This window comes from Megalobrama amblycephala, linkage group LG8, assembly GCF_018812025.1.
Source record: "Megalobrama amblycephala isolate DHTTF-2021 linkage group LG8, ASM1881202v1, whole genome shotgun sequence".
Taxonomy (NCBI): Eukaryota; Metazoa; Chordata; class Actinopteri; order Cypriniformes; family Xenocyprididae; genus Megalobrama; species Megalobrama amblycephala.
This window is the reverse complement of record NC_063051.1, coordinates 23,195,129-23,220,901: the sequence shown is the minus strand read 5'-3', so window position 1 is coordinate 23,220,901 and position 25,773 is coordinate 23,195,129. Positions and strand designations below refer to the sequence as shown.

Sequence of the window (25,773 nt, the reverse complement as noted above, 5' to 3'; positions counted from 1 at the left end):
GATGTGCTACTTTCGATCACTTTTCCTGTGATGCTGTTTTAATGACAGCGAGGAGTGCTAGGAGCAGATGTTATGACAAAATATTTTAGCGAGAACGATGATCAATGATGCACACTTTCTTCGATATTATGGAAGACACTGCTGGATTCGGTGGTCGAACGGTCCGTTGTCCAGTTTGAATAGGTTCAATGATAATAGCTTACTGCACAACCGCAGCTGCACGGGGGTGTTGATTGTGAAGACATCTTCAAACAATTACCACTGTATTTGAAGGATATAATTTGAGGAAAACGGTAAGATTTAGACATTTCCTTTTTAAAATAGTTTGTCAGTGACGTGCCAAGACAATTGTATTTACACTGCAATAAATAAGTAGGCCTATCTGTTTTCACTAAAAATAGCCTAGAAACATCCTAAAAGATATATTCATCTTATCAGCAAAACTGCATAAATTTGATTTGAATTGTTTAAAACAATTAAAATACTATTTGGCCAGTGGAAATGAATGAATCAACTCTAATCTAAAACCTTTATCTGAAGTATTTTATACAATTTTGTTTTTATGGATATTTTGATATATTTATTCTAAAACAAAGAGGATATTGGATGATTTTTCTATCAATGTAGCGTATTGCACAAATGACATTTATAGTCCATATCTAATATTTTCCAATGTCTTGTACATTTGACGGTGTTAAACATGGTGTCACCTGGATGGTAACAGGCATGGAAATGATATGCAGATGAGGTTATGCATAGTAAAACTAGGCGTTGTAAGCTCCATATATGGTGATTTCGGGGAGGAGACTGCACGTACGCACAATCTTCCGCTGACTGGGATTTATAAAGGGATTTATAAATCAGGTTGCAGGTTGTAGCGTGGCGTTTTATAAATCTGAAAACTTTTGTGCGTACGCAGAATCTAGCTTTTGCACATACGTACACTTTAAGGATGAAATCTACGAACAGTTTTATAAATGAGACTGAAAGTTTATAATTTGCACGTGTTTTGTTTTGCTAGTTTGCACATTCAATAGATTTTATAATATTCCAGCGCTAGAAGAGGCAAAAAAAAAATGTACTCTCCCTGAATTAACTTCTCTTTCGCGTCGACTTGCACTTGGATGGACATGTACGGTACACACACAAAATTATGTCAAAATACCAGTATCTGCAACTATTCTCATAAAGAGACCAAGAGAAGAATGTGTATCATTATTTTGGATCTGTGCATTTGGTCTTAAAGTGACAGCAGCCTATAAATTCTTGCTTTTACAAAACACAGCTTTAACAAAGATTAATCTATATTAAATTTATAGTGAACATAGTGTTATTTTACATTTAATTATTACATTTATCTACCTGAAATGAATACTACAATTAGACCTTACTTTATTTGTAACTTTGTTAGGCTATATTGTATGTATCTATGCTTTAATTTGTGTATTTGTTCTTATTTTTTACTGACTGTTCACTTGCCTTTAATAATGTTTTAACTTAGTTAGGCTAGTAGTTTTTGCTGTGGTATCGTAGTATTTAAAATGTGCTTTAAATAATACATGGAAAGCAAAGTTACCCTCACCCCCAAAATATTTTTTTACTTGCTGATCCGAAAAAAGATCCTATCCGTGGCTCTAAAACTGTAATATGATCCAAACTGAGTTTTGTGATCCGTTGAACCACTAACTGTAATGTCAATGTGTCGTGCAAAGAAAAAGGATTAATTCAAACTTCAATTAATTCAATTTATATAGTCTATAGTCTCAAATGTACTTTAAAATCAAACTATCATAACAGTGTCATTTTAATTACCTAATCTGTCGACATGATGCTGGTGAATCACAGTGCTGCTGCAAACATATCCACATCGCTATGATCAGATGATTTCTTAACTGTTGTTTTCTCACTGCTGTCATTTTTGTTGTGTGTTTATTTTGTTATTGAGAGGAAAGCGCACAGCACATATTTACATATTCATCTAAACGTCGCTCTCACCAGTGTGGACAGTGTCAAGATGTTCATTAACAACATATTGATTTGCTGCAAAGATATTTCCAACTTCTTTTAACTTCTAAGCAAAGAACAAAAAAGAACTTTGCCATGAGTATATCAGGGTCTTGAATCACGTTCAGTCTCTTGTGCGTTACGTATGCACAAACAATACGTTTTGGCTGCAGTTCACTTAACGGCAACAGGTGTCACTAATAACAAGGGTTTCTGAATTCTGCATACATCCCCTTTAATGGACCCCTTTAATTTTTACTAGCTAACATTAACAAAGATTAATAAATACTGTAATATGAATTGTTCTTTGTTAATTAATGGGACCTTATTGTAAAGTGTTACCGTGTTGATTTTCTTTTCTTTTTTGTTGATGAATTGCATAAAGAACAAATGTTTGATCCCACTATCATAATTACCAAATTTCCACAGCCTTTCCAAAACACATCCATGTGTCGAAACTTTGCATACACATTCATGACCTTAAATGAGGAAAAAGTCACAGAAATTCACAAAGAACTAGTTTAACTAATGTTTCAAACAGTTTAAATGTGGGTCAAATTGACCCGAACACAAAAGGAAGGTTAAACAGCAAACCTGTAAAAGTATTTGGCATTGAGAATGCCTGTACAGTTATATTTCATTCTCATTTGTTTGATGTAGTTTCAATCTTAATGCAATTATGATATAATCATGCATTGCAGTGTTTTGAACCATAGTGCATCAGGATGTTTGTTGTATTGTGAGGTGATTGTACTTGATATTTGAAACAGAAATAATAAAATACAAAATGGACATTTTTTTTTTTTAAACAAGCACTGTTCTGAATGCTTCAGGCTTTTCCTCATTGATCTATTGGTCATGTATGTGTGTGTTATGGAGTAAAGAGTTATTTTAGTCTCTCACACACATGTAGACCATACAGTGAGAGATCAATGAGTTGATGTACATTACAGTGTCATCTGATCTGATTATTGATGTTTTAGTGTACTCTCTCATACACACACGCACACACGCACACACGCACACACGCACACACCCACACACCCACACACACACACACACACACACACACACACACACACACACACACACACACACAGACCTCTGTAATGCAGCTGTGTGTGTATCTGCTCTATACGTCACATGAGTCTCCATTGATTTTCTGTTGGACATACACTTCTGAATCCAGATAAAATCACTGCCTGACACATCATCAATAATAATCATCACAAACTCATGATATTATGTAAAGTGTGATGTTTAAAGTTAATCTGCTGTGATATAATACATATTCATGTCTTGCTATGCTCTTTAATTTTCAGTGTGTTTTTCCCATTTTGTGAATGATTATAGAACTGATGAGCTATGTTTAATGCAGTCATAAAATGTAGGTAAACACACATGCAGATGTCCACTTCTAAATCATCCAATCATGTGAGTGTGGGGTGGGACTATCTGTTTGTAGTCGACAGATGGAAGGAGTGGAGATGCCTGTGTAAAAACTGTTTAAAACAACCATTTTAAAGAAAGAATTAAGTTTTTTTTTTTTTTTTTTTAATGATTTAGAATTTTGACATTTATATGAGTGTTTGAGTCTACAGTGACATTGTTTGAAGTTTGCAAAGATGAAATTATGGTGTTTACAGTAAGAATATGCCCGCAAAATACAAGAAGTCCTTTATTCCCTGTCTCATTGTGTTCTGTCGGTTTCTATTTTTCCTGTTCCTTCACTTTTCGCAGGATAATGAAAACATCTGGCAGAGAGTCTGAGTCTGAGAGCTCAGCAAAAGCGCAAGCTCCATTTAAAGCCCTGACAGAGTAATTTAGCATTGGCCCCTTGTTCTCCAGCACTTAATTAAAAAGTGTTTGATAGCCTGTCTCTTCTCGCCGTCCGCTCCACTCAGCCCCAGGCGAACCACCGCACGATAGGACACCCTCAGCTCATACAGCTCTCCAGATTATAGACATCTGGATGACACTCGGAATGGGAATCAAACTCAAAACTTCCTCCTCAGTCAGACAGCATTTTAAAGTGCCCCTATGATGCTATTTTAAAGGTTCATAATTGTGTTTTGGATCACATCATTCACACTGGAACGCCATCAGATCAGAATCTTTCAACTGACCAGCTCCTAGCATGACTCGCTGGCAGCTTTGCAATGCTTGTTCCCAGTATCTCAGGGAACCAGGGTTACGTGAGTAACCAGAGCATTCCCTTTCGATGCGGTTCACTCGCATTGCATCAGTTTTGCTGATGCTTATGGGGAACACAATGCAACATGCTGTGCTACAAGGTTGTCCAGGTTGTAAAATCGATTAAAGTGGATGGTGAGGACCAGCCAGCTTCACAGATGTCTGCAATAGAGACTCTGCTGGACCAAGCCCAAGAGGGGACCATATCTCTAGTGGAGTGGGCCCTCACTCCTAACAAGTCCACCGACATGTAAGCCAGCACTATCGCATCCACAATCCATCTGGAAAGTCTTTGCTTTGAAACTGGCAGCCCTTTAGTGTGGCCTCCGAAGCTGACAAACAGCTGCTCTTATTGCAGAAATTGGCTAGAACGCTCATTATACATTTTGAGAGCCCTTACAGGACAGAGTGGATGAGGTGCCTGTTCGTCTTCCACAAGCGGAAGAGCTAACAGCACAATCACCTGCTTTCTAAATGGGGTATGAAGCACTTTTGGCACATAACCTTTTCTTGGCCCAAGGACCACTTTACTGTCGTTAGGGCCGAACTCCAGGCAGGAAGTTTCCACAGATAGAGCCTGTAGGTCTCCAACTCGCTTGACTGATCATAAAGCCAGCAGGAGAGCAGTCTTGAGTAAAAGGGACCGAAGGTTAGCTGACTCGAGCGGCTCAAAAGGAGGGCCTTCAGAGAGCCCTGATCACAGTGGAGAGGTCCCAAGATGGAACTGAGCAAGGGCGGGGAGGATTCAACCTCCTAGCCCCTCTGAGAAACTGAACGACCAGGTCGTGTTTCCCAATCGATTGGCCAGCCATCGGAGTGCGGTTCGCCGTGATGGATGCCACATACACTTTAAGTGTGGAGGGGGAATGTCCACCATCCTGCAGTTCCTGCAGGAATGTGAGAACTGACATGATCTTACAATCAGTGGGATCTCAATTCTGAGCTGAGCACCAGCTAGAGAAATTAGACCATTTCTGGGAATAAAGGCGCCCTTTGGAGGTGACCCTCGCCTCTGAGATCATTCTCATGACCCCTTGGGGGAAGCCTGACTGGTCCCCTCGAGGGGCTATACATGCAGGTCCCATAACTCCAGACAGGGGTGCCAAATTGCTCCCCCCGCCTGAGAGAGGAGGTCTCTCCTCAGCGGTATGGGTGCTGACAGCAGCTGCATCAATTCTGGTAACCAAGGCTGGTTTCACTAGTGTTGTGCCACCAGAATGTTTCTCTTCCCTGATCCACCTGAGGAGCATAAAGGTGCAGGCAAGGCCATTTCTGTGCCAGCACATCCATTTCCTTCGAGAAATATGTCTGGCACCTTCTGTCGCGAAGAGATCCACATCCACAAGGTGCGCCTTATTGCGTTCACTGGGGGTCTGGGGGTGGAGTCTCCATTGTTCCGGTGGTGGTCCGCCTCTGGACAACATGTCTGCTTCTGTGTTCAAGGAGCCCTCAGTGAGCAGAGGTTCTCCTGTGTCCATAGGAGAAGGTGGCTTGCCAGTCTGTGAAGAGGGCAAGACCTGACACCTCCTTGGTTGTTTATGAAGGCAACCACCATCCTGTTGTCTTAGTGGACCAGGAAATGATGACCTCTGAGTTCCGTCCAGAAGGCCGAGATTACCGCCATCATTTCTAGACAGTTGATGTGCCAATTCATCAAGGGAGTCTCCAATGATCCGAAGGCTATTCTGCCATCGCACAGGGTGCCCCAACCCATCTTGGAGGCGTCCGTTACCACCACTTTCCTCCTGGAAACAGAGCTCAGCATTATCCCGTTCTTCTAGAAACGGGGCAATTTCCAGGGGACCAAGGCCTTGACATAGCTGTCGGTCAATCTGAGAAGGTGCTGGCCCGTGTGCCACATGTGGGGTGGAACATGGCCTTTCAACCAAAGCCGATGAGGTTGCATGTGGAGCAGGCCAAGCGGATCTACTGAGGAAGCTGCCGCCATCAGGCCCAGCAACTTTTGAAACCACTTAAGGGGGAGAAGAGACCCCAAGTTGAACAAGGCTGCCATGCTCCTGATTTTCAGTGTGTGCTCTTAAGAGAGCTGAGCCTGCATTTGGACTGAATCGAATACCACCCCCAGGAACGAAAATTGTTGGCTGGGGAGCAGCGAGCTCTTGCTAAATTTGACTCTGAATCCCAAGTCGTTCAGATGACTGAGGAGCAGGGATCTGTGAGCGCATAGCCCCTGTCTCAACTGGGCTAAATGCAGCCAATCATCGAGGTAGATGAGTCTGCAGATTCCCATCTGCCTTAGAGGGGAGAAAGGCATGTCTACGCACTTGCGGCGAGAGTCCAAATGGAAGGACTGTATATTGGTATGCCACCTCCTTGAACGTGAATCTCCAGAACGGTCTGTGGTGGGGGCTATCTGGATATGAAAGTAAGCGTCTTTCAGATCCACCAAGATAAACCAATCTCCGGAGGTTATCATTCTGAATGAGGGTGCGATTTCAGGTGTCTCAGAACAAGAATGGGTCAGAGGCTGCCATCTTCCTTGCCATGCCCGGAGTCGAGTGGCGAATGATTGATGTGCTACAGGCTGTATCTCGAGCTGGAGTGGGAGAGCAGCACCTGTTATAGCATCAAGAGGAGGAGGAAAGCTCTTCTTGTGAAAACGTAAATGAGTTTATCTTCGCGCTGACGGAAAAAGATTCTGATCTGATGGTGTTCCAGTGTGACTGATATAGGCAGTCAACCCTGCCCTTTTTGGCGGGTTGAAATGCTATTTGTCTGTGCAGTTGCACAGACGTGAACCAATTGGGCTTCGGGTTCTGAGAAAAGAGGAGTTTTCCTTAAGTGTCAGCAAAACTGATGCAATGCGAGTGAACCGTATCGAAAGGGAACACTTTCGTTTTCTCATAATATTCATTGCAACATCAGCTCTGTTCTCACAGTGTCTAAGTAATTTTTGCTAATTAGAAAAAATATTGGTCCCACTTTATATTAAGTGGCCTTAACTACTATGTACTTCAAAAAATAAGTACAATGTACTTATTGGGTTCATATTGAATTGCAAAAACTTTTTCTGCTATTGAATTGGGATACGGGTAAGGTTATCGAAAGCTTTGGTGGTATGGGTAGGTTTAAGGGTAGGTGTTAGGTGTAAGGGATGTGTCAACAGTGTAATTATAAATGTAATTACAGAAATTAATTACAGATGTAATTACATGCAGGTGTTTTTCAAATATAAGTACAATGTAAAAACATGTATGTACACAATAAGTGCATTGTATCAAATCATTAATTTAAATGTAAGTACATAGTAGTTAAGGCCACTTAATATAAAGTGGGACCATTTTTTGTAGTGTTTGAACACCCACAGTTACATATCAGAATCATGCTGATAAATAGCAGTGTGAAATATGCAGGAATGTGGAGGTTAATGAATCGTATATCAGAGGTCATTTACATATACAGTAACAAAAGACCTTGACTAACATTATAAATGGACTGCAGGGAATAAAATAAATGCTACAGGTGTAGAATATGAGCTCTTTAATGGATGATTTAAGTTGAATGAAAGATTTGTGGTTTAATAAAGAGGAGCTGTGATGGTGTGAATGTGTGATGGAGGTTATCGCATGGACACACAGGAGCGTGTGTTTAAGCCTATGCGTTTTAGAGTCTTAACCTTTTTGTTCTGTCTAATCAAATCATTGATCATCTGGAGCAAAGTTAATCCCATAATCCTTCATATCAGCACAGAGTGAATCATCCAGTCTTACTGCAATTAAGAACTTCAGTTGTGTTTTTTTTTTTTTTTTTTTTTTGAGGGGGGGGTGGGGTAGGGTCTGATGTTTTTACTGAAACCCACTGACAGTAATGGAAGAGAGAAAGATCCCTTTAATTTCTGCACTTAAGGGCCGTTCACACAGGACAGGCTCCTCTAGTTGTCACAGTCACGTTTGGTTTGTCTTAGTTTTCATGGACTTTCAGTTTGTTTTCATTTGTCACGTGTCTTCCTTGTCCAGATTCCCGCCACTTGTTTGTCTCCTTGGTTACGGTCATTATTTATTTGTTTGTTTCAGCTGTGTTTGATTTATCTTGATTGAGTTTGTTATATTATGGTACCTTCTCCTGCACTCTTTGTCTGATCATGTTCATGCTTATGTGTGTGACTCTGCTACCTGTATGGATCGCTACCAGTTTGGATTAATAAAAGTAAACTTAGTGTTGGAACCATATATATTATATATTATTATATATACATATATTATATTTGAGATGTTCTAAAAACATGTCCTGTGTGTGGTGCCCAACTCTATGACTGTCAAAGTTTGCAAAAACACTCCAACGCTTGAGTTTCTGTTTTATCTGAGATATAGTGGTTGATACAGAGATTACCCATGTGTGTGTGTTATTCACGTCACATACACGCATCATCATCGTGTCACATGTTTGATTGACGTTTGAAGCCTAAGGCGCTGAGTTTTCCTCATGTCTGAGATTGAGAGTGTGTGTGTGTGTGTGTGTGTGTGTGTGTGTGTTTTGACATACTATCATCAGGTGTCGTTGTGTAATGTGTGTGTGTGTGTCTGTCATTCATCTTGAATTCATTTGCGTGCGTTTTGGCTGCAGGGTGCAGTTTAACATGCTTAATATCAGATAAACACTGCTCACGGCTGCTCACCAGCGTGTGTGTGTTACATGATGAGTTTCAAAGTATTAAAATAACTATCCTTACCCCTAAACCTACCCATCACAGAAAACGTTCTGCATTTTCACATTTTCACAAAAAACTCATTCTGTATGATTTATATGCTTGCTTCCTCATGGGGACCTCAATTTAGTCCCCATGGAGTCTGTGTGCATTCAGGTTGAAGTCCCTACCGGGATAGAAAAACATACAGGTGCGCACACACACCTCTGACCCTTCCAACCTCACTATCTCACCATCTGTTCTTCAATAGTTTTGAACTTTGTACTTCCTCTTTCCATTCATTCTTTCCTTTTATTCTTCTTTTTATTCTTCTTTTTTTTTCATTAGTTTAATTTCCTTATTTCATTCTCTTTTCTTTTATTCTGTTTTTTTCCATTGTTCGTTCCTTCCTTCCTTCCTTCCTTCCATTGTTCCTTCATTCCTTCCTTCCTTCCTTCCATTGTTCCTTCCTTCCTTCCTTCCTTCCTCTCATTTGCTTCCTTTTGCACACACACTGATGTTATTCTGTTTTCGGCAGTAGGGCTTCAGGGTTGCTGTCACTCAAATGTTGATCTCCGTGGTAACTGTCAGAAGGCACAGCGTGTGATAAGCTGATTCTGTGTCTTCCATATGCACACACACCCACCCCTGTATCGTACACATGCAGACAGCAGCAAACATTTCTCACTCTCCAGTGTGTGTCCATGATTTGACCACAGATGTGCTGCTTTACAGCGGTTTTACTCTGATTTGCTCTGTGTGTGTGATATGATTGTGTGTGTGTGTGTGTTTTGCAGGTGACACGTGTGCCGGTGGAGAGCTGCTCTCAGTACACAAACTGCTCCGAGTGTCTGAGCTCCAAAGATCCTCACTGCGGCTGGTGTGTCCTTCACAACATGTAAGCAAACACGCATCACAGGGGTTACATGTCTACAAACACCTTCATATGAACACCTTTCCTTAAATTTACATAACATCTGATTTGACAGACATAAATTAGTTGAAGATTTTACCCTATTAATGTACTGTTTAACCCTATTAATGTACTGTTTAACCCTAGAAAGCCTACTGTATCAAATTAAATACATGAAAAACATGATCAAAACTTTCTGAAAATCATGTTACACACGGTCTACTACATCTACAATCTACTTTCTCTTGAGTTATAGTTCATAATTTTTTTTATCAAGTAAAAGGATTTCTAACATAATTGTACAAATGTCCACTTTCAGCTTGTGATTCACATGTCTTTTTGCTGTGAAATCTGTACTGATAAATGTTAAAACTTTGATATTATTAGTAATATTTTAAGGTGAACACATACTGGACTGAAGGAACTTCAGTTTACTTGATTATCCATACATAATTTTTTAGAAAAATCATGTTCAAATGTGAGTCTTGAATATGATCATCATGCTTTTGAGGAAAGTTTATTTGTTCATCTCTCAATCATCATTGGGTTGCATTGCATTATATGTTTGAAAACTACAGAGCTTTGATCATAAATGCATTTAAATATCTTCTTACCAAGACACATTATTGGAATATATAGAGTGATGACTGATATTTATATGCATGTTAATATGTCAGCCTGAACTTGTTTTCTGAGTGTCTGTGTGTGGTTTACCATCATCTACCATGTCTTTGCGCATCAGTTCACCCAACTCTTCCTCAGGCTGCAGAAAATATTCATCCTGATTCACATAAATGGGTCCTTGACACTCCTCTGATCTCAGTCACAGGAGAAACATTAGCTGGATTTCAGCCATGAACTGAACTGTGGTTAAAAAATAATTAAAAGCCAAAACATACTCCCATCATTCTCTCTTCCACAATAAATATCACATTCAGTCATTATCCCTGAAGATTCAGATGTTAACTTTATCTTTAGATGTCTGAATTTGCCCTTTAGGGATCCATGAAGTCTGCCTGTTCATGTCTGAGCACTCGGGTTGCGTTTCAGTGCAGATTATTTGAGCGCTGCATATAAACACACACTTGAGCATCAAGTGTCTGTCTGTGTAAAAATATTATGTTCTGCCAAACCTTCTGGCAAACATTAGCAGCAAATAGTCCTTTTTACCACAATTTAGCCACAAAAGAGCAGTTTAAATAGTTTTCCTATGTAACATCCACATTAAATGCCAAAGTAGTGCAAAAGTCAGATTCCAGATGTAAAAAATCCCATTTTCTCCATGTGACACTTTTTTTAACAATATCATACTCTTTAAGGCTGAGTACTGAGGTCACAAAGTGATGATATTTGCTTCTGTAAAAGTTATGTGATTTTAACATCTTTAAAACAACTTTGAATTCCCTTTGAAGAGAGATTTAGTTGGCCCTACCCAACTAAATATATAGAAATAAATATATTAATTAATTAAATAATAATATAAGTATTGTGTGTGTGTGTGTACTTATTTAGTTCTTAATAAATAATAATAATAATAATGTTTATTATAATAGGTGTATAATTGTTTATTTTAACTATATATTTAAGATTTTATTTAATTACTTCTAATACTAATGTGTGTGTGTGTGTGTGTGTGTGTGTGTGTGTGTCTGTCTGTGTGTGTCTGTGTGTGTCTGTGTGTGTCTGTGTGTGTCTGTGTGTGTGTCTGTGTGCGCGTGTGCATACACATATATTAGTATAATAAATTATACAATTTGTGACGTATTGATTATAAAGTATATAAATATGTACTTCATAACCAAGATTTTGAAATTGTATAGTCTACTGTCTGGAAAGTACACGGTATCTCAAGTTCATATACTTAAAATTTAATTTTTATTTATGATTCGTCTGGAAGCTGGTTGGTTTGATTCATGGCTTAAAACTCTCTATTGAAGAATGTTTTTGAAATCCCTGTGGAGAAAATGAATGTTTAGCCCATAAGCAGCTTTAATGACAATATTCAATCCTTGAGTTTACACAGACTTTCTCTCAGTGTTGATTATATTAGAGTTTATTAATACTCTGAACCACTCAAGGCTGGAACTTTTGTTGTAATGTAAGTTTATTTTCTCTCTTTGGCCTTAGTTGTTCTCGCCGTGATCGCTGTGAGAGAGCAGATGAACCCCAGAGATTCGCTTCCAGAGTGGATCAGTGTGTGGAGCTGACGGTCCAGCCCAACAACATCTCTGTCACCATGGCCGAAGTCCAGGTGTGTGAACTACAGTAGATACTACAAGCACAGCAATTTATATCTGTCACTTTTTCCATAGATGTTCATATGGAGTGTTAGCAGATACGCGGCAATATGGAGCAGCAGATGTCATGTAGAGTGTATTTTAAAAACAAGCCTCCTTCAGTGTCGTGGCAGATGAAATATGGGGACGTGGGCCAAGCTTTTTCACTTTGTCTGTTTTCTCCATTGATCTGCCAGCTGGTCCTTCAGGCCCGCAACGTTCCGGATCTTTCCGCAGGAGTGGATTGCTCCTTCGAGGATTACACAGAGACCGAGGGAACAATACACGGATCACGAATCTACTGCCTCTCGCCGTCAGCCAAAGAGCTCGTCCCCATCACACGCCAACACAGTCAGTATAAACAAAATCAATCTGCTCTAGATATACACTACCAGTCAACGACTACTAACTAGAAGCATTGCAGCAGAAGCCTTTAGATCTAAAACACTTGAAGTTTAAGAGTAACATCAATCCAGTCAAGTATGACCCAGATTTGATTGATGTTTATGATGGGTATTATATCATATCTTCAGTCTGTTTCAGAGATTCACTCAGTGTTGTTGTTTTCAGATCATAGGCTACATTACAATTCACATTAAATCTGTCCTATATAGTTTGAGGGATTACTGTGTACCAAATAGGATTGGGGATTGAGAACCATCTCTTATTCAGATCCGGTTCCATTAAAGAAAAATACTGAAACTAATGGTTTTTGTAATGTTTGCTTGCATAAATGGTTCTGGAAAGTACTCATTTTGACCTGTGCCATGTCTGTGGTGGCTCTAGTACAGTAGAATAGTGTACATTATAGTGTACAGTAGTATATAAATGAAATGCTGCATCAAAGCCATGTGCCTTCTCAGAATTTGAGAGAAAAAAAAGTTCAAATTCAAAGTTACAAAATTTCAGTTATTTTTTAATTTAATCTTTAGTCCCAAATCAAAATATGCCAGTACAAAAAGAGTATTCTGAATGTGCATGGGTCTTGTACAGCAGGGTTAATACAGATAAAACTAAAACCATAAAAATAAAAAATTAGTTTAGGGTCCAGTTCTCACTATTAATTAGTTTGCATATTACTAGGATATTGGCTATTTATTAGTACTTATAATGTACAGCTACATCCTTTAAGCCTACCTAATACCTAAACTTAACGACTACCTTACTAACTATTAGTTTTTTTTTAAAAATTGCTTAGACACTAAAAGTGGTACTTGAGGCCCACTCAGTGAAACCATTCACTCTATACCTCATCTTTAGACCAAGTCTGCAAAACTACAAGCACATTATGTGATTTAAACTCAGCTTGTTATTGTAAAACAAAGTTTTTGCAAAACTCTAAACACAGTTCTCTACATTAGACACATCATTCAAAACTAAAAGCTCTTTTGTTTATTTGGGAAACATTTCCATTTAAATGCTACACTCATTTACTGATGACCTACACCCTATGATCATGTGTGAAAACACTAATTTGTTCACCTTAGAAATCTAAACTCATTGTGTGTGTGTGTATGTATATATATATATATATATATATATATATATATATATATATATATATATATATATATATATATATATACACACACATACATATTATGGTTCTTTAGAGATATAAATGTCAAAATTATTTTATTAAGGTGATAAAATATTGTGTGGCAAAAATAAGTACACCCTCCTAAAAGTTACTAAATAAAACGAAATAAAAAATTCCTGGTGTAAGTTTAAGGCAATGTTTGATCAACTGGTAGGTATGTTGAACCAAAACATTTAAAGAGAAGTAATTTCTTGACAATTAAAAGTGTTATATAGCCCACTGAATCATTATCAGACTTAATGCTGACAACAATGGAACCACTTGGGAGAGAACTGTCAAGAGACTTATTTCTTACCACAAAAGACGACAGTGGTACAAGAGGATTACCAAATCATTGTTTTAAGTGTGAAAATATAGCAAAAGTAACAGACAAATTAAAAAACAATGGACTTTTGACAAGGCCCCTGAAATAATCAGACTTTCATTTTAAGCTTTCATTTAGTGATGAGGGATTTTTTTACTTGACAGAGAGCTGGAGAAATACCAAGCGAGTGTTTGATGATCTGACACAAGAGTGACTGTTTATCTCACAGAGTAAGATGCAGCCTGCAGAAATTACATGCATGGTTGTTGTTCTGACTGGAACTATCTACTGTAGCCAAAGCACAACAAAGTCAGTTAGCCATTTCCAAAGCCCATATTTACAAAATATAGATTCTGGGAATCAATACTCTGGTCTCATGAGACCAAATCAATCATTTTGGATCTAACAGCATCCAAAATTGTATGGTGTTGCTAGAGGAGGAGTACTGTGAGAAGTGCCTGGTTCCCACAGTAAAGTTCAGAGGTAGTAAAGCTCTTATATAGGGATGTAAACAAGGTGTGAGGGAGTTGTGCTTTATCATTGTTGTCATGAATTCCCACACCACTGTGTAATTTAATACACAAACTTGAAACAGAAGATGTTATCCTTTCCTCATTCCCTGCATTGTTGGGCATTTTTTCAACATGACAATGAGGATATGCATTCTCCCAAGGTGAAAAACCTTCTGTGGACATGTATTGCACTCAATCTTGACACTCTTGAGCGCCTGTGTGGGATTCTGTAGAGACGAGTTGAGCAACACTCCCCATTAAAGATCAGGGCATTTAAGGAGCTCATCATCCAGGAGTTAAACCGGACAGATGTGACAATTTGTCATGAACTTGTACACTCTGTGCCAAGAAGGGTAAGAGCAGTATATTCCAAATTTTGGAGGGCATAGTAAATGCTATAATATTATACATTTGTTGAATTGTATCTAAGGTGTACTCATTTCTGCAATCCTTAATTTAAACAAAATTGGCTAATTTACTTATTTTATGGCTATTAATGTCATATATTTCTCAGTTTTTATTATGCATACGTTTAATACATTTTAGTTTTGCCATCTTTCCATGAATTGTATTAGTGATCATAAAGAAAATACATCTTTTGCATAAAAAAATGGTGACAAACACACAAAATGACTAAAACTTTAACTAAAATCAAAACAAAAATAGATAATACAAAAATGAACAGCTAATTCAAAATACTTAATATTTAAAAATAGTTTCTTTCTAAAATAACACCGCATTACAGCTAATATTGCATTTAAATGTTTTAGTTGGCTGATTCTGCCTTATCAGTTTTTAACAGTATGAATCTAAAAACATTGTATTTTAAGGTAATGAATTTTGTTAGATAGATACTAATGGTTACATGCGAACACAAACCGTGAGCATCAAAGGGATCTGTGGTTTCAAAACACAATTTTATGATGCTGTATGTCCAATGCTGGCATAGTTTCTTAATCATTAGTGAAGTACATACTTATAGAGAAGGATGTGAATTGGGACGGAAATGATTAATTAGAGTTGATTTAACCCAACAAGTGTTTAGTGTCATGTTGAAAAATGGATAGTTCTGGCTCTAAATTTTTAAGCTGTTGTACAGCGTGTAGATAAATATAGATAAACATAAATCTGTATACTATATGCTTTAATTTGTGGTATTAAAGCAACAAGCCACTCAAGGTTTCACTGGAAATACTGCTTACACATGAATGTTTTGATAGCAGCTGATTCAGTGGCACAATATTGAACGTATATGATCCTTCATGATGAGAGAGAGATGTTGCTGACCTCTTTTCTCTCTCTCTTTGTTCGTCACTCTGAAGGAGACACTCATGTGGTGAAGCTCTACTTGAAATCGAGGGAAACTGGGCAGAAATTTGCCAGTGTGGATTTCACCTTCTACAACTGCAGCATCCACAGATCGTGAGTCCATTCTTCCTCTCTCTCTCTTTATCTCTGCTCTTCTCATTTTACCCACAAGCTCCTCACCACTCAGGGGGGTGGGGTCATATTTCTGTTGCCATGGCAACCGGTGGCGTGTTGATTGACAGTTATTCTCTTGAAAACAGACTGTGGTTAGAATCCTACAGATAGTGGGACCCCCAGCTGAACATCTCAATGAATACACTGCACTGACTGTGTGTGTGTGCGCTCGCTTCTAAGATGCTCCAGATGGGTTCGGACTCTTTTGGGAGGTCTTTGGAGTGTCTTGTTGCAGGACAGATGAGCCAAAGCTGTCTCCAGAGATATAACACACACACACACACACACACACACACACACACACACACACACACACACACACACACACACACACACACACACACACACACACACACACACACACACACTCTCTCTCAGAGTAACAGCATCTCAGATACACAATACCTTCCCACACACACACACACACTATCAACAGTGAGCTTTAAAACTAGGTCACACTGCTCTTCTCTGATAAGACCAGCTTGTGCACTTGAAAAATACACACTACATATGAGTATTATCATAATTGGATAATCACATGCTTCTTTATTCAATGTTTCCACTTCTCTAAAAGCACAACAGCCATTTAGAGGGTTTTATTTTCAATAGTAAAGTGTTTTTATGGACATTGTTGAAGCTTTGTGTAGATGATAAAGAAATAAAGCAAGAGGAAGTGAGTGAATTTCACAAAACCTGTCAAGAACATTTCCAGGTCATATTTCACCACAAAATCAAAAGAAAGAAATAAGGAATTTAGTAAATTAAGCCTATTTTTGAACATTATGATTTTTTTTTTGGCAGTTTCATAGCAAATATTATCATTTACCATCACATACTGCCTTTTCTTTAGAAAAATCGAATTTATTATTATATTTTTTAATAATGTAATGCAAAGGTCTAATTTTCATTACTGTATTTAAAAAATGTGAATGTGAAGCATTTATACATCATGGTGATTTTTATTTTTTTTAAATCATTTACAATGACAATCATTTGATAATCATCATTTTTTATATATATATAAAATATGTTTGTGTGTATGCATGTATATGTATATGTATATAACTATTATTTAGATTATTTGTACAAAGACGAGACATTTTGCCATAAAAATAGTTATAAAAAAAGAAAATAATTATAACTCAAAAGTTAAATGTTGCATTATGATAATGAGAGTTTGGATGTGCTTAATTGTCAAGAAAGTAATCTAACTGTAATGCAAAGCATCTTAATGGTTTTAAAAATAACCTTCATTATCTTTATGCAAAATACAGTTTCTCATCTCTTTTCTTTTTGAAGAGAAATATGACCTGGATGATTCTTTGTGAGATTCACCCAAATGGAGACAGTCCATGAATCTGAGGTGTTCGGTGTCCTTCTGTATGAGGCTTTAGAACAGCCCAGCATCTTAATGTGAGAGAAGGAAATGACCCTCCCGGCGAGTGTTAAATTTCCGCTCCTCCAGTGTATGTGTGTGTGGGGGGGTTTATGTTGATCAGCGATCAGGGAAGAGAGCTCAGCGTGTGGGGCTTAAACCAGGGGACACACTGAAATCACCCCCACTCCAGACGGGACGCGGCTTAAATCCTCTCTAGGGATTGGTGCAGGGGTCAGGAAGAAAAATAAGGGCACATTTATTATCTTCTTACCACTTATTTTAAGAAATCTCTGCTTTAAGTGAACCAGTTTAAATTTAACAGTTGGTAATAATAGATTGTGGGAAACATTAAGAAGGAAGAAAACGTGTAAAAGAATTACAAATTGGAAGCAAATGCTCAGGGTAGATGGCAAATTTAATGCAATGAGTTCAATGAAAATGAAACAGTGATGGATGCATGTACATATGTTGTACTGTTTTAAGGCTCTGGGTCATGTCTAATTTTCACAACCTCTTTGTTCTGGAGCTTTTATAAAATTATCCACTGGAAATGTTTTGGAAAGACATAATTTTAGGGTTCTTGGTTAAACAATCAATGTGGCCGTAGCAATCATTGTAACCACATTTTATATGTAATATTTGAAGTCTTTTAAAAGATTCCAAGATTCAAAGTCTTGATGTTGTTTTTGGGCTCTACTAGAAGAGGTTTTCATGCTTGAATGTTCAAAAAACAAATTTTTCCCATATTTGACATTGTTGCAGCTCTTCTCTTCCCAGTCTGTCAGTAACACTATGTTTAGTTCCTGTCTCTATGAAGCCTTTCCTTCTGAAAAGCACAACATGCTCTGATTGGTCAAGCACTTTGAGCGTGTTTGGGAAATGTCCCTTAATAAAAATTTAAAACACAGAATTATGGGAATGCCCCTTAATGCAAATGCTCCTTACCATAACCATGAGTTTTAACACCGTACTATCTCAACCAGGCCCCACCCCTTTATTTAGCATATGCCTTCGGCAGGAATTTAAATTTAAATGAGGAATACTGTCTCCTCTCCACCGATAAGCTGGTGTGTGGTGGGCGTTCTGGCGCAATATGGCTGCCGTCGCATCATCCAGGTGGATGCTGCACATTGGTGGTGTTTGAGGAGATTCACCCTTCCATATGTAAAGCGCTTTGAGTACCCAGAAAAGTGCTATATAAATATAATGAATTAATTACTGTGACGTTTTCATTCCCGGAAGAAAACTCAAGACTACAATGGAGGCGTTTCAGGGAGTTTAGAAACAGTATGCACTGATAAAGAGAATAACTCCTGCTGGAGGGACTTTGTAACTTTGCAGAGATTTCTCATGCTCAAACAGCAACTTTTTACACACTAAAGAAAGTTGGACATGTGCAAAAGCATAATAGGACCCCTTTAAGAGTGCAAAGAAAAACTCATTACACTGTAATCTAATCCACACCCAGTACACACAACAGTTCATCATGTTGAACATTCACATCTGTCCCTCATGGACTTGTTTTCATTCATCTGCCCTGACTAAGGGATATTGCATGGTGACATTTAAAGATCTTCAGTCTTTACTGTCTTTATTTATATGTGTTATTGCATATCTCAGACATGTTGTGTTTTCACCTACATCCATTTGTTCTCCATCACGGCCACCCTCTCGATTTATTCATGCTGATTAGCAGATTATGTGTCTCTGGAGATGCAGCATTAACAAACTGACAAATGGCGCCTCGATGGGGGATCATTACCTACACAAACACACACAAACGCACACACTCAACCACATGTGCTTGTGTTTTCTCATGGGACTCAGAGATGCAACAATTATGCACCAGACGCTTCGACGCTTTTGCATAAAATACATAAAATGCTCATAAAATGAGACGGCATGCTATTGCTGAATGACTTAGATTAACATTTTATTAATCAATTGGGTAACACTTTAGTATAGGGAACATGTATTCACTATTAACTATGACTTTTCCCTCAATAAACTCCTGATTTACTGCTTATTAATTGTTAGTTAGTTAAGTTTAGGTATTGGTAGGATTAAGAATGTAGAATATGGTCATGCAGAATAAGGCATTAATATGTGCTTAAAAAGTACTAATAAACAGCCAATATTCAAGAAATATGCATGCTAATAAGAAACTAGTAAAAAGACCCTAAAAACCCTTTTGAATTCTATAATAATATTATAATATATGTATGTATTTATATATTTAATATATTTATATATATATATATATATATATATATATATATATATATATATATATATATATATATATATATATATATTTTATTGTGTTGAAAAATATAAAATATATAAATACAGTTATATCTGTGTAATATTAATTATATTCATTTTACAGTTATATTACAGTTATATATCTATATATAACAATTAATGTAACTGTAAATAATATAAAATACAAAATAATGTAATATAAAATGTTTTTTTAATAATATATATTTTAAAAGAAATGGATTTTATATTACATTATATTTATATCTTACATGTATATAAATTACATGGTCCCACTTTATATTAAGTGGCCTTAACTACTATGTACTTACATTTTAAATTAATCATTTGATACAATGCACTTATTGTGTACATACATGTTTTTACATTGTACTTATATTTTAAAAAAACACCTGAATGTAATTACATCTGTAATTAATTTCTGTAATTACATTTATAATTACACTGTTGACCCATCCCTTACACCTTAACCCACCCTTAAACCTACCCATACCACCAAAGCTTTCCCTAACCTTACCCATATCCCTCCTCAATAGCAGCAAAAGTGTTTTGCAATTCAATGTGAACCCAATAAGTACATTGTACTTATGTTTTGATGTAAGTATACATGGTAGTTAAGGCCACCTAATATAAAGTGGGACCAATTACATATATAATTCTCTCTATCTCTCTCTCTGTATTTATATATATATATATATATATATATATATACATATGTGTGTTTTTTTATATGCTTTATATATGTTTTTTTGATGGAATTTTCTTATTTATCTGATAACGCAATCAGAGGTTAAATGCATGGTGAATTCTGCTCTTTAAGATTCCAGATTTCATTAAGCAATCATTTCTCAACTCTGATTGGACAGCTGCTCTCAATGCTGCAGCTGATTGGTCAATTAGACCCAGTGCTTGAAGCCATTATGAGGTCAGCACTCTTTGTCCTAAAGCATCAATTAATGTCACTGAGTGAACAAATTGCTCGATTTAATACTGAATAATTGAAACAAATGACTTTGTATTGCAGTCAGAAGCCTCAGATGGTTTCAGAGTGTCTGTGAGAGTCAGCTGAGAGAGACGCTTCAATCTGATTAAAAATGAGCTGTTTTCACTACTACTTGTGTGTGCGCAGTGTATTTTGAGTTGTGATCTGTAATGATCCAAATCAAGGTAAAAGCTTCTGTTATAGTTTGCTTTAGCTGCATATGTAGGCGCTGCGCTTTTTTTCTTTTTTGGTCTCTCTCTCACTTTTCTTATCTACTCTTGTCAAGTTTTAATGGGAAATCCTCATCTCTTTGATCATTCTCTCTTTCTTTTGTCATCACTTTATTTCTTAAACCGGAGACACCTAATAAAGTGGGTCTTTGTGAGGGAATGAGAGATTATTTCACACAGTTTCATGGGCAGAATGAGAGCGTGTGAGGTCAAAATACACGAAGCGGTGTGCTTTCTTATTGTATAGTGTGTTTCTGGGGTTGATTCTGTGCGTCTCACCTCTTTCTGTTCTCTTCCAGGTGCTTGTCCTGTGTGAACGGCTCATTCCCGTGTCACTGGTGTAAATACAGACATTTGTGCACGCAGAACGCCAATGACTGCTCCTTCCAGGAGGGACGTGTGAACATGTCAGAGGTGAGAAACGCATCACTTCTTAAAATTTCTGCTCATTAATGTTCAAAGGTTTGAGGTCGGTAAGATTTTGTAATGTGTTTGAAAGAAGTCTCTTCTGCTCACCAAGGCTGCATTTATTTGATCAAAAATACAGTACAAACCGAGAAATATTATTTCAATTTAAAATGACTGGTTTCTAATTTATTCCTGTGATCAAAGCTGAATTTTCAGCATTATTACTCCAGTCTTCAGTATCACATGATCCTTCAGAATTCATTCTAATATGCTGATTTGCTGCTCAAGAAGCATTTATGATTATTATCTATGTTGAAAGCAGTTATTACACTCATCCTGCATTGTTTTTTTTTTTCTGCAAACGGCCTCAAATTTCTTTATGAAAATGTAAAAATAAACATGAAATTAAAAATAAATGACTGTTTACTTAGTACAACATGTATTAAGAGAGTAAATGGGAGAAGTACCTCACGATTAATCCAATCAAATCTGATGGATGAAATCAAGCTTCGTCCTTTTTTTTACTCATTAAATATCCAGTTTCAGTTGTAAATGCATCACACTACAATTGTTGCACAATGCAAGTATAATGGGTTGCAAACTACATTTCACGTTGAGTTTAAAAATCAAATATGTTCTGATTGACTGAGATGTCATTGATTTGTTCTCGCTTTCACTGAGTTGACACTGGAAACCTTATGCATCCCAGCTGGTTAGGACACTATCCGGCGTGTTTATCTCTCTCGTGTGATCGGTCATGGTTCCTCCTTCTCCTTCTGCATGTCTGTCCTCAGATTTTCACTCATGAGAAACTTGATCTGTTGTACTGAACTGAGTGAGATAAGACGAGAGAGTCCGGTCATCATGTTGACAGAGCCGCTCACTCATTGGCTGATGCGAGTCCGTTGGGAATCTCCAATAATTCTGTATTTTAAAAGCCTGTAGGAGAGCAGATGAAACACTCGTTTCCTCTAATAGACTCCAGATGTGTGCGAGGGAGAAAGTGTGAGTGAAATAAGGGGAGTGAGAAAGTTCTGGCACTAACGTGGGAGATTACATTATAGATGTGACGCCATGTATTTCACAAATGCTCTGGTGGAGAGTGAGACAGTTTTCAGAAGCAGGGAAGAGCCGTAATGAGGAGAGGTGGAAAATAAAATGAGGGGCGCGGGAAGGAAAGGCGTTGGCGTGTGTAACCGCGTCCGTCTGTGCCAGCTGGACGACAGACGTACTGTGGTTGCTTGTAGTTTCTCTCGTACCAGCCGCTGACAGCACACAAGCATCATGCGCATAAATCAGGTTCTAGATGGTTCCACAGCTGCTCAGAACCCAGCTGGCAGATTCCAACCAGGATTATTATCATTAAAGTGGAGCTATTATGCCCTTTTACAAAGTCTTGATGTTGTTTTTGGGCCCTGCTAGAACGGGTTTTCTTGAATTTTCTTTTTTTTTCTCACATATTTGACATTGTTGCAGCTCCTCTCTTCCCAGTCTGTCAGTAATAATCTGTTTAGTTCCTGTCTCTATGAAGCCCCTCCTTCTGAAAAGCACAGTGTGCTCTGATTGGTCGGCTGGATCAATAGTCTTGAGTTCAGGAACTAACACATCACTGTATTCCTTATTTAAGTAATTCCTGCCCAAGGCATACACAAAAAAGGGGGCAGGGTCTGGTTAAGTTAGTAGTGTTGAAAAAAAGGGGCGGAGTCTGGTTGAGTTGGTAGTGTATTGAAACTCACGGTTATGGAAAAGGGGTGCAGTCTGGTTGAGTTAGTAGTTTGTGTTAGTAGTTGAAACTCACATTTATGGAAAAGGGGTGGAGTCTGGTTGAGTTAGTAGTTTGTGTTAGTAGTTGAAACTCACAGTTATGGAAAAGGGACGGGGTCTGGTTAGGTTAGTAGTGTGTTGAAACTCACGGTTATGCAAAAGGGGCGGGGTCTGGTTGAGTTAGTAGTGTGTTGAAACTAACGGTTATGGAAAAGGGGCGGGGTCTGGTTGAGTTAGTAGTGTGTTGAAACTGTTATGGAAAAGGGGCGGGGTCTGGTTGAGTTAGTGTGTTGAAACTCACGGTTATGGAAAAGGGGTGGAGTCTGGTTGAGTTAGTAGTTTGAGTTAGTTGAAACTAACGGTTATGGAAAAGGGGCGGGGTCTGGTTGAGTTAGTAGTGTGTTGAAACTCATGTTAATGGTAAGGGGCGGGGCATTTCCCAAACACGCTGGCAGTGCTTGACCAATCACAACAAACTGTCACAGTGTCACATGATCCTTCCATTATGATAGGCTAATTAACTTACCGGTGATTTTATTTACCTTCCAAAGCCAAGTTTGACTTCTTACATATTTGGCACAGAACTTTGCACATGCATTTGAGTATTCTGCACTTTGTTGTAGTTTGTTGCTCATTGTTTTGAGCAGGTCTCTGCTGAACGTTTGTTCATCATTTGAGTGAAAAAAGCAAGAATATATCAGCAGAAGCTTTGAGTCGGAAAAGATTTGAATCAGTGCGGCAGAAAGAGTCTGCGCTTCATTTTTAACACATGATTTGCTTTTACGGTGTCTGTTCCTTCACTTTTCCAGTCACGTCGCACTGATATTCCTTGTGTAGGATTTTTTCTTATCTTCCGACCTCTTTTCTTTGGAGTGAGCGAACAACTAGAAGACAAGTGACAGCTGGTTTAAGTCGAGACGATAGAAGTGAACGTTCAGGAGTTTTATCACATACATGCAGTGAAACACTGCAGTCGTCATAACAACAGCACTAATTACAGCGTCTGCATTCCATAGAGACCTTGAAAACAGGTCGCATGGCCTTTGATGTCACCCCTGACCCCATTACCCACAATTCTCTGCTCCAAGCCTGTTGTTTTCGTCTTTGTTCATCCATTTTCTCTCTGCTCCTTTCTTCTCAGTTCATATCCGCCACCCTGTTTTATCTCCCCCCCACTATGTAATATTCATCGCTGGGATGCATTGGGCAGCTGAAGCACAGATCTAATCCACTTTGAATAATTAAACCAGAGGAGGAGAGAGAGAGAGAGAGAAGGAGGTGCAGAGAAATGACTTTATCAGACTGATTACTTCCTCTCTTGTCTTCCCTCTCACTTTCGCTTTCTTTGTTCTTGGCGACCAGCACACATTCTCTCACGCTTTCCCCACCTTCCGTCACTTTTATATTTATATGCATCACTTCTTATTTTTAGCATGTTGTCTCCCCTTCAGCTCTGCTACAAACGCCGGTGAGCTGCTGCCTACCTAGACTGTATTTTTAGGCCTCATTGGCGCTCCGGATGCGGAGACTGTTCCAGAAGATAGGCAGCAGCTCTGTGCTGTCCTGAAAGATAACTCGTTTTGGGTGAATTCTAAAGCGGAATCATATTGTGTCCTTCACAGAAAAGACTATTCCAGAATGCTTTGTGGTGAATCATGAATTATGCTGCATTCAAGTGCGAATGATCATATTTATGAGGTGTTCACTTGAATAACGCCAGTGTCACAATTACCGGTGGGAAATCTGTCGGGATTTGGAGTTGAACAAAATCTGTGTCAATTAGTAAGTCATGGCTCATGGAAAGTCTTTAGTATCAGTGTTATTTTAGTATTATTTATATACTATTATAGTATTTATTCATATTTTAAATTTCTATTTTGCTTCAAAGCTGCAGTCTGTAACTTTTTTTTGATTAAAAATGATTCTAAATCAATTTTTGAGCAAGTACATAACCAGCCATCTCCTTACCTTAGCGCGATTCACAACAGCAAGCTTGTAATAATGTTTCCTAATCTGGATGGTACTGGTGGGTTTCCACAGGAAATTCGAGCATGCAGCCGTTCGTCTTTGTGTCATTACGTCACGCTTTATAGCCTTTTCTCACAGTAGATGCAATAATAAAACTTATCATTTTGATGGTGGATTGTAATCCAGAAAGGTCTAAATGACAGCCATCAGTGACAACTGGAGATTCACCCATAGTCAAAAGCAAAAGACTTTGGTCTTTGGACTTTGACTTTGGACTGTGGAGTGGCTACAGAAATTGAAATCTACAGGTAACTCTAATACACACTAAATACCTAGTCACGCAATGCTGATGTTGTTAACATTTAACAATTTGAGAATAAGTATGACAGCTTTAATTAATTTTTATTTCAGTTTTTAAGCTTGTTTTAGGAATTTTGTTTTGTGCATTTGTAATTTATAATAGTTTTAGCTTTTTATTTCTATTTAGCTTTATTTAATTTTTATTTCAGTTTTAGTTTTAGAATTTATTTTATTTCAGTTAGTTGCCAAGGCAATATTTCTAAAAAGTATTTTAATTATAAGTTTTTCATCTAATATTAGTATTGTATTTTATTTCAGCTTAATTTCAGTTACTGACAATGGTTTTTAATAGCTAGTTTTAGTTAACATTAACAACGGCTGATTGGTATTGATCAAATAAGTTGTAATTGTGCATTTCGACTGTAAATTCATTTATTCAAGTATTTTAGGTAACGCTTTATTTTGTGCCATAGTTTCACGTTAGTACATGTACTTACTATAGTAATAACAGTAAAATATGCATAATTACAA

General features: G+C 37.8%; 1 protein-coding gene across 1 annotated transcript in view; it reads left to right on the top strand.

The window, feature by feature from the left end:
• plxna1b (plexin A1b) overlaps positions 1-25,773 on the top strand; it is a 143,978-nt gene that overhangs the window by 70,549 nt on the left and 47,656 nt on the right. The window contains exons 5-9 of the mRNA XM_048200124.1: positions 9,640-9,740; positions 11,883-12,006; positions 12,229-12,382; positions 15,770-15,869; positions 21,102-21,216. Coding sequence (XP_048056081.1) covers positions 9,640-9,740; positions 11,883-12,006; positions 12,229-12,382; positions 15,770-15,869; positions 21,102-21,216 — 594 coding nt within the window. The remainder of the gene's footprint in view (positions 1-9,639; positions 9,741-11,882; positions 12,007-12,228; positions 12,383-15,769; positions 15,870-21,101; positions 21,217-25,773) is intronic.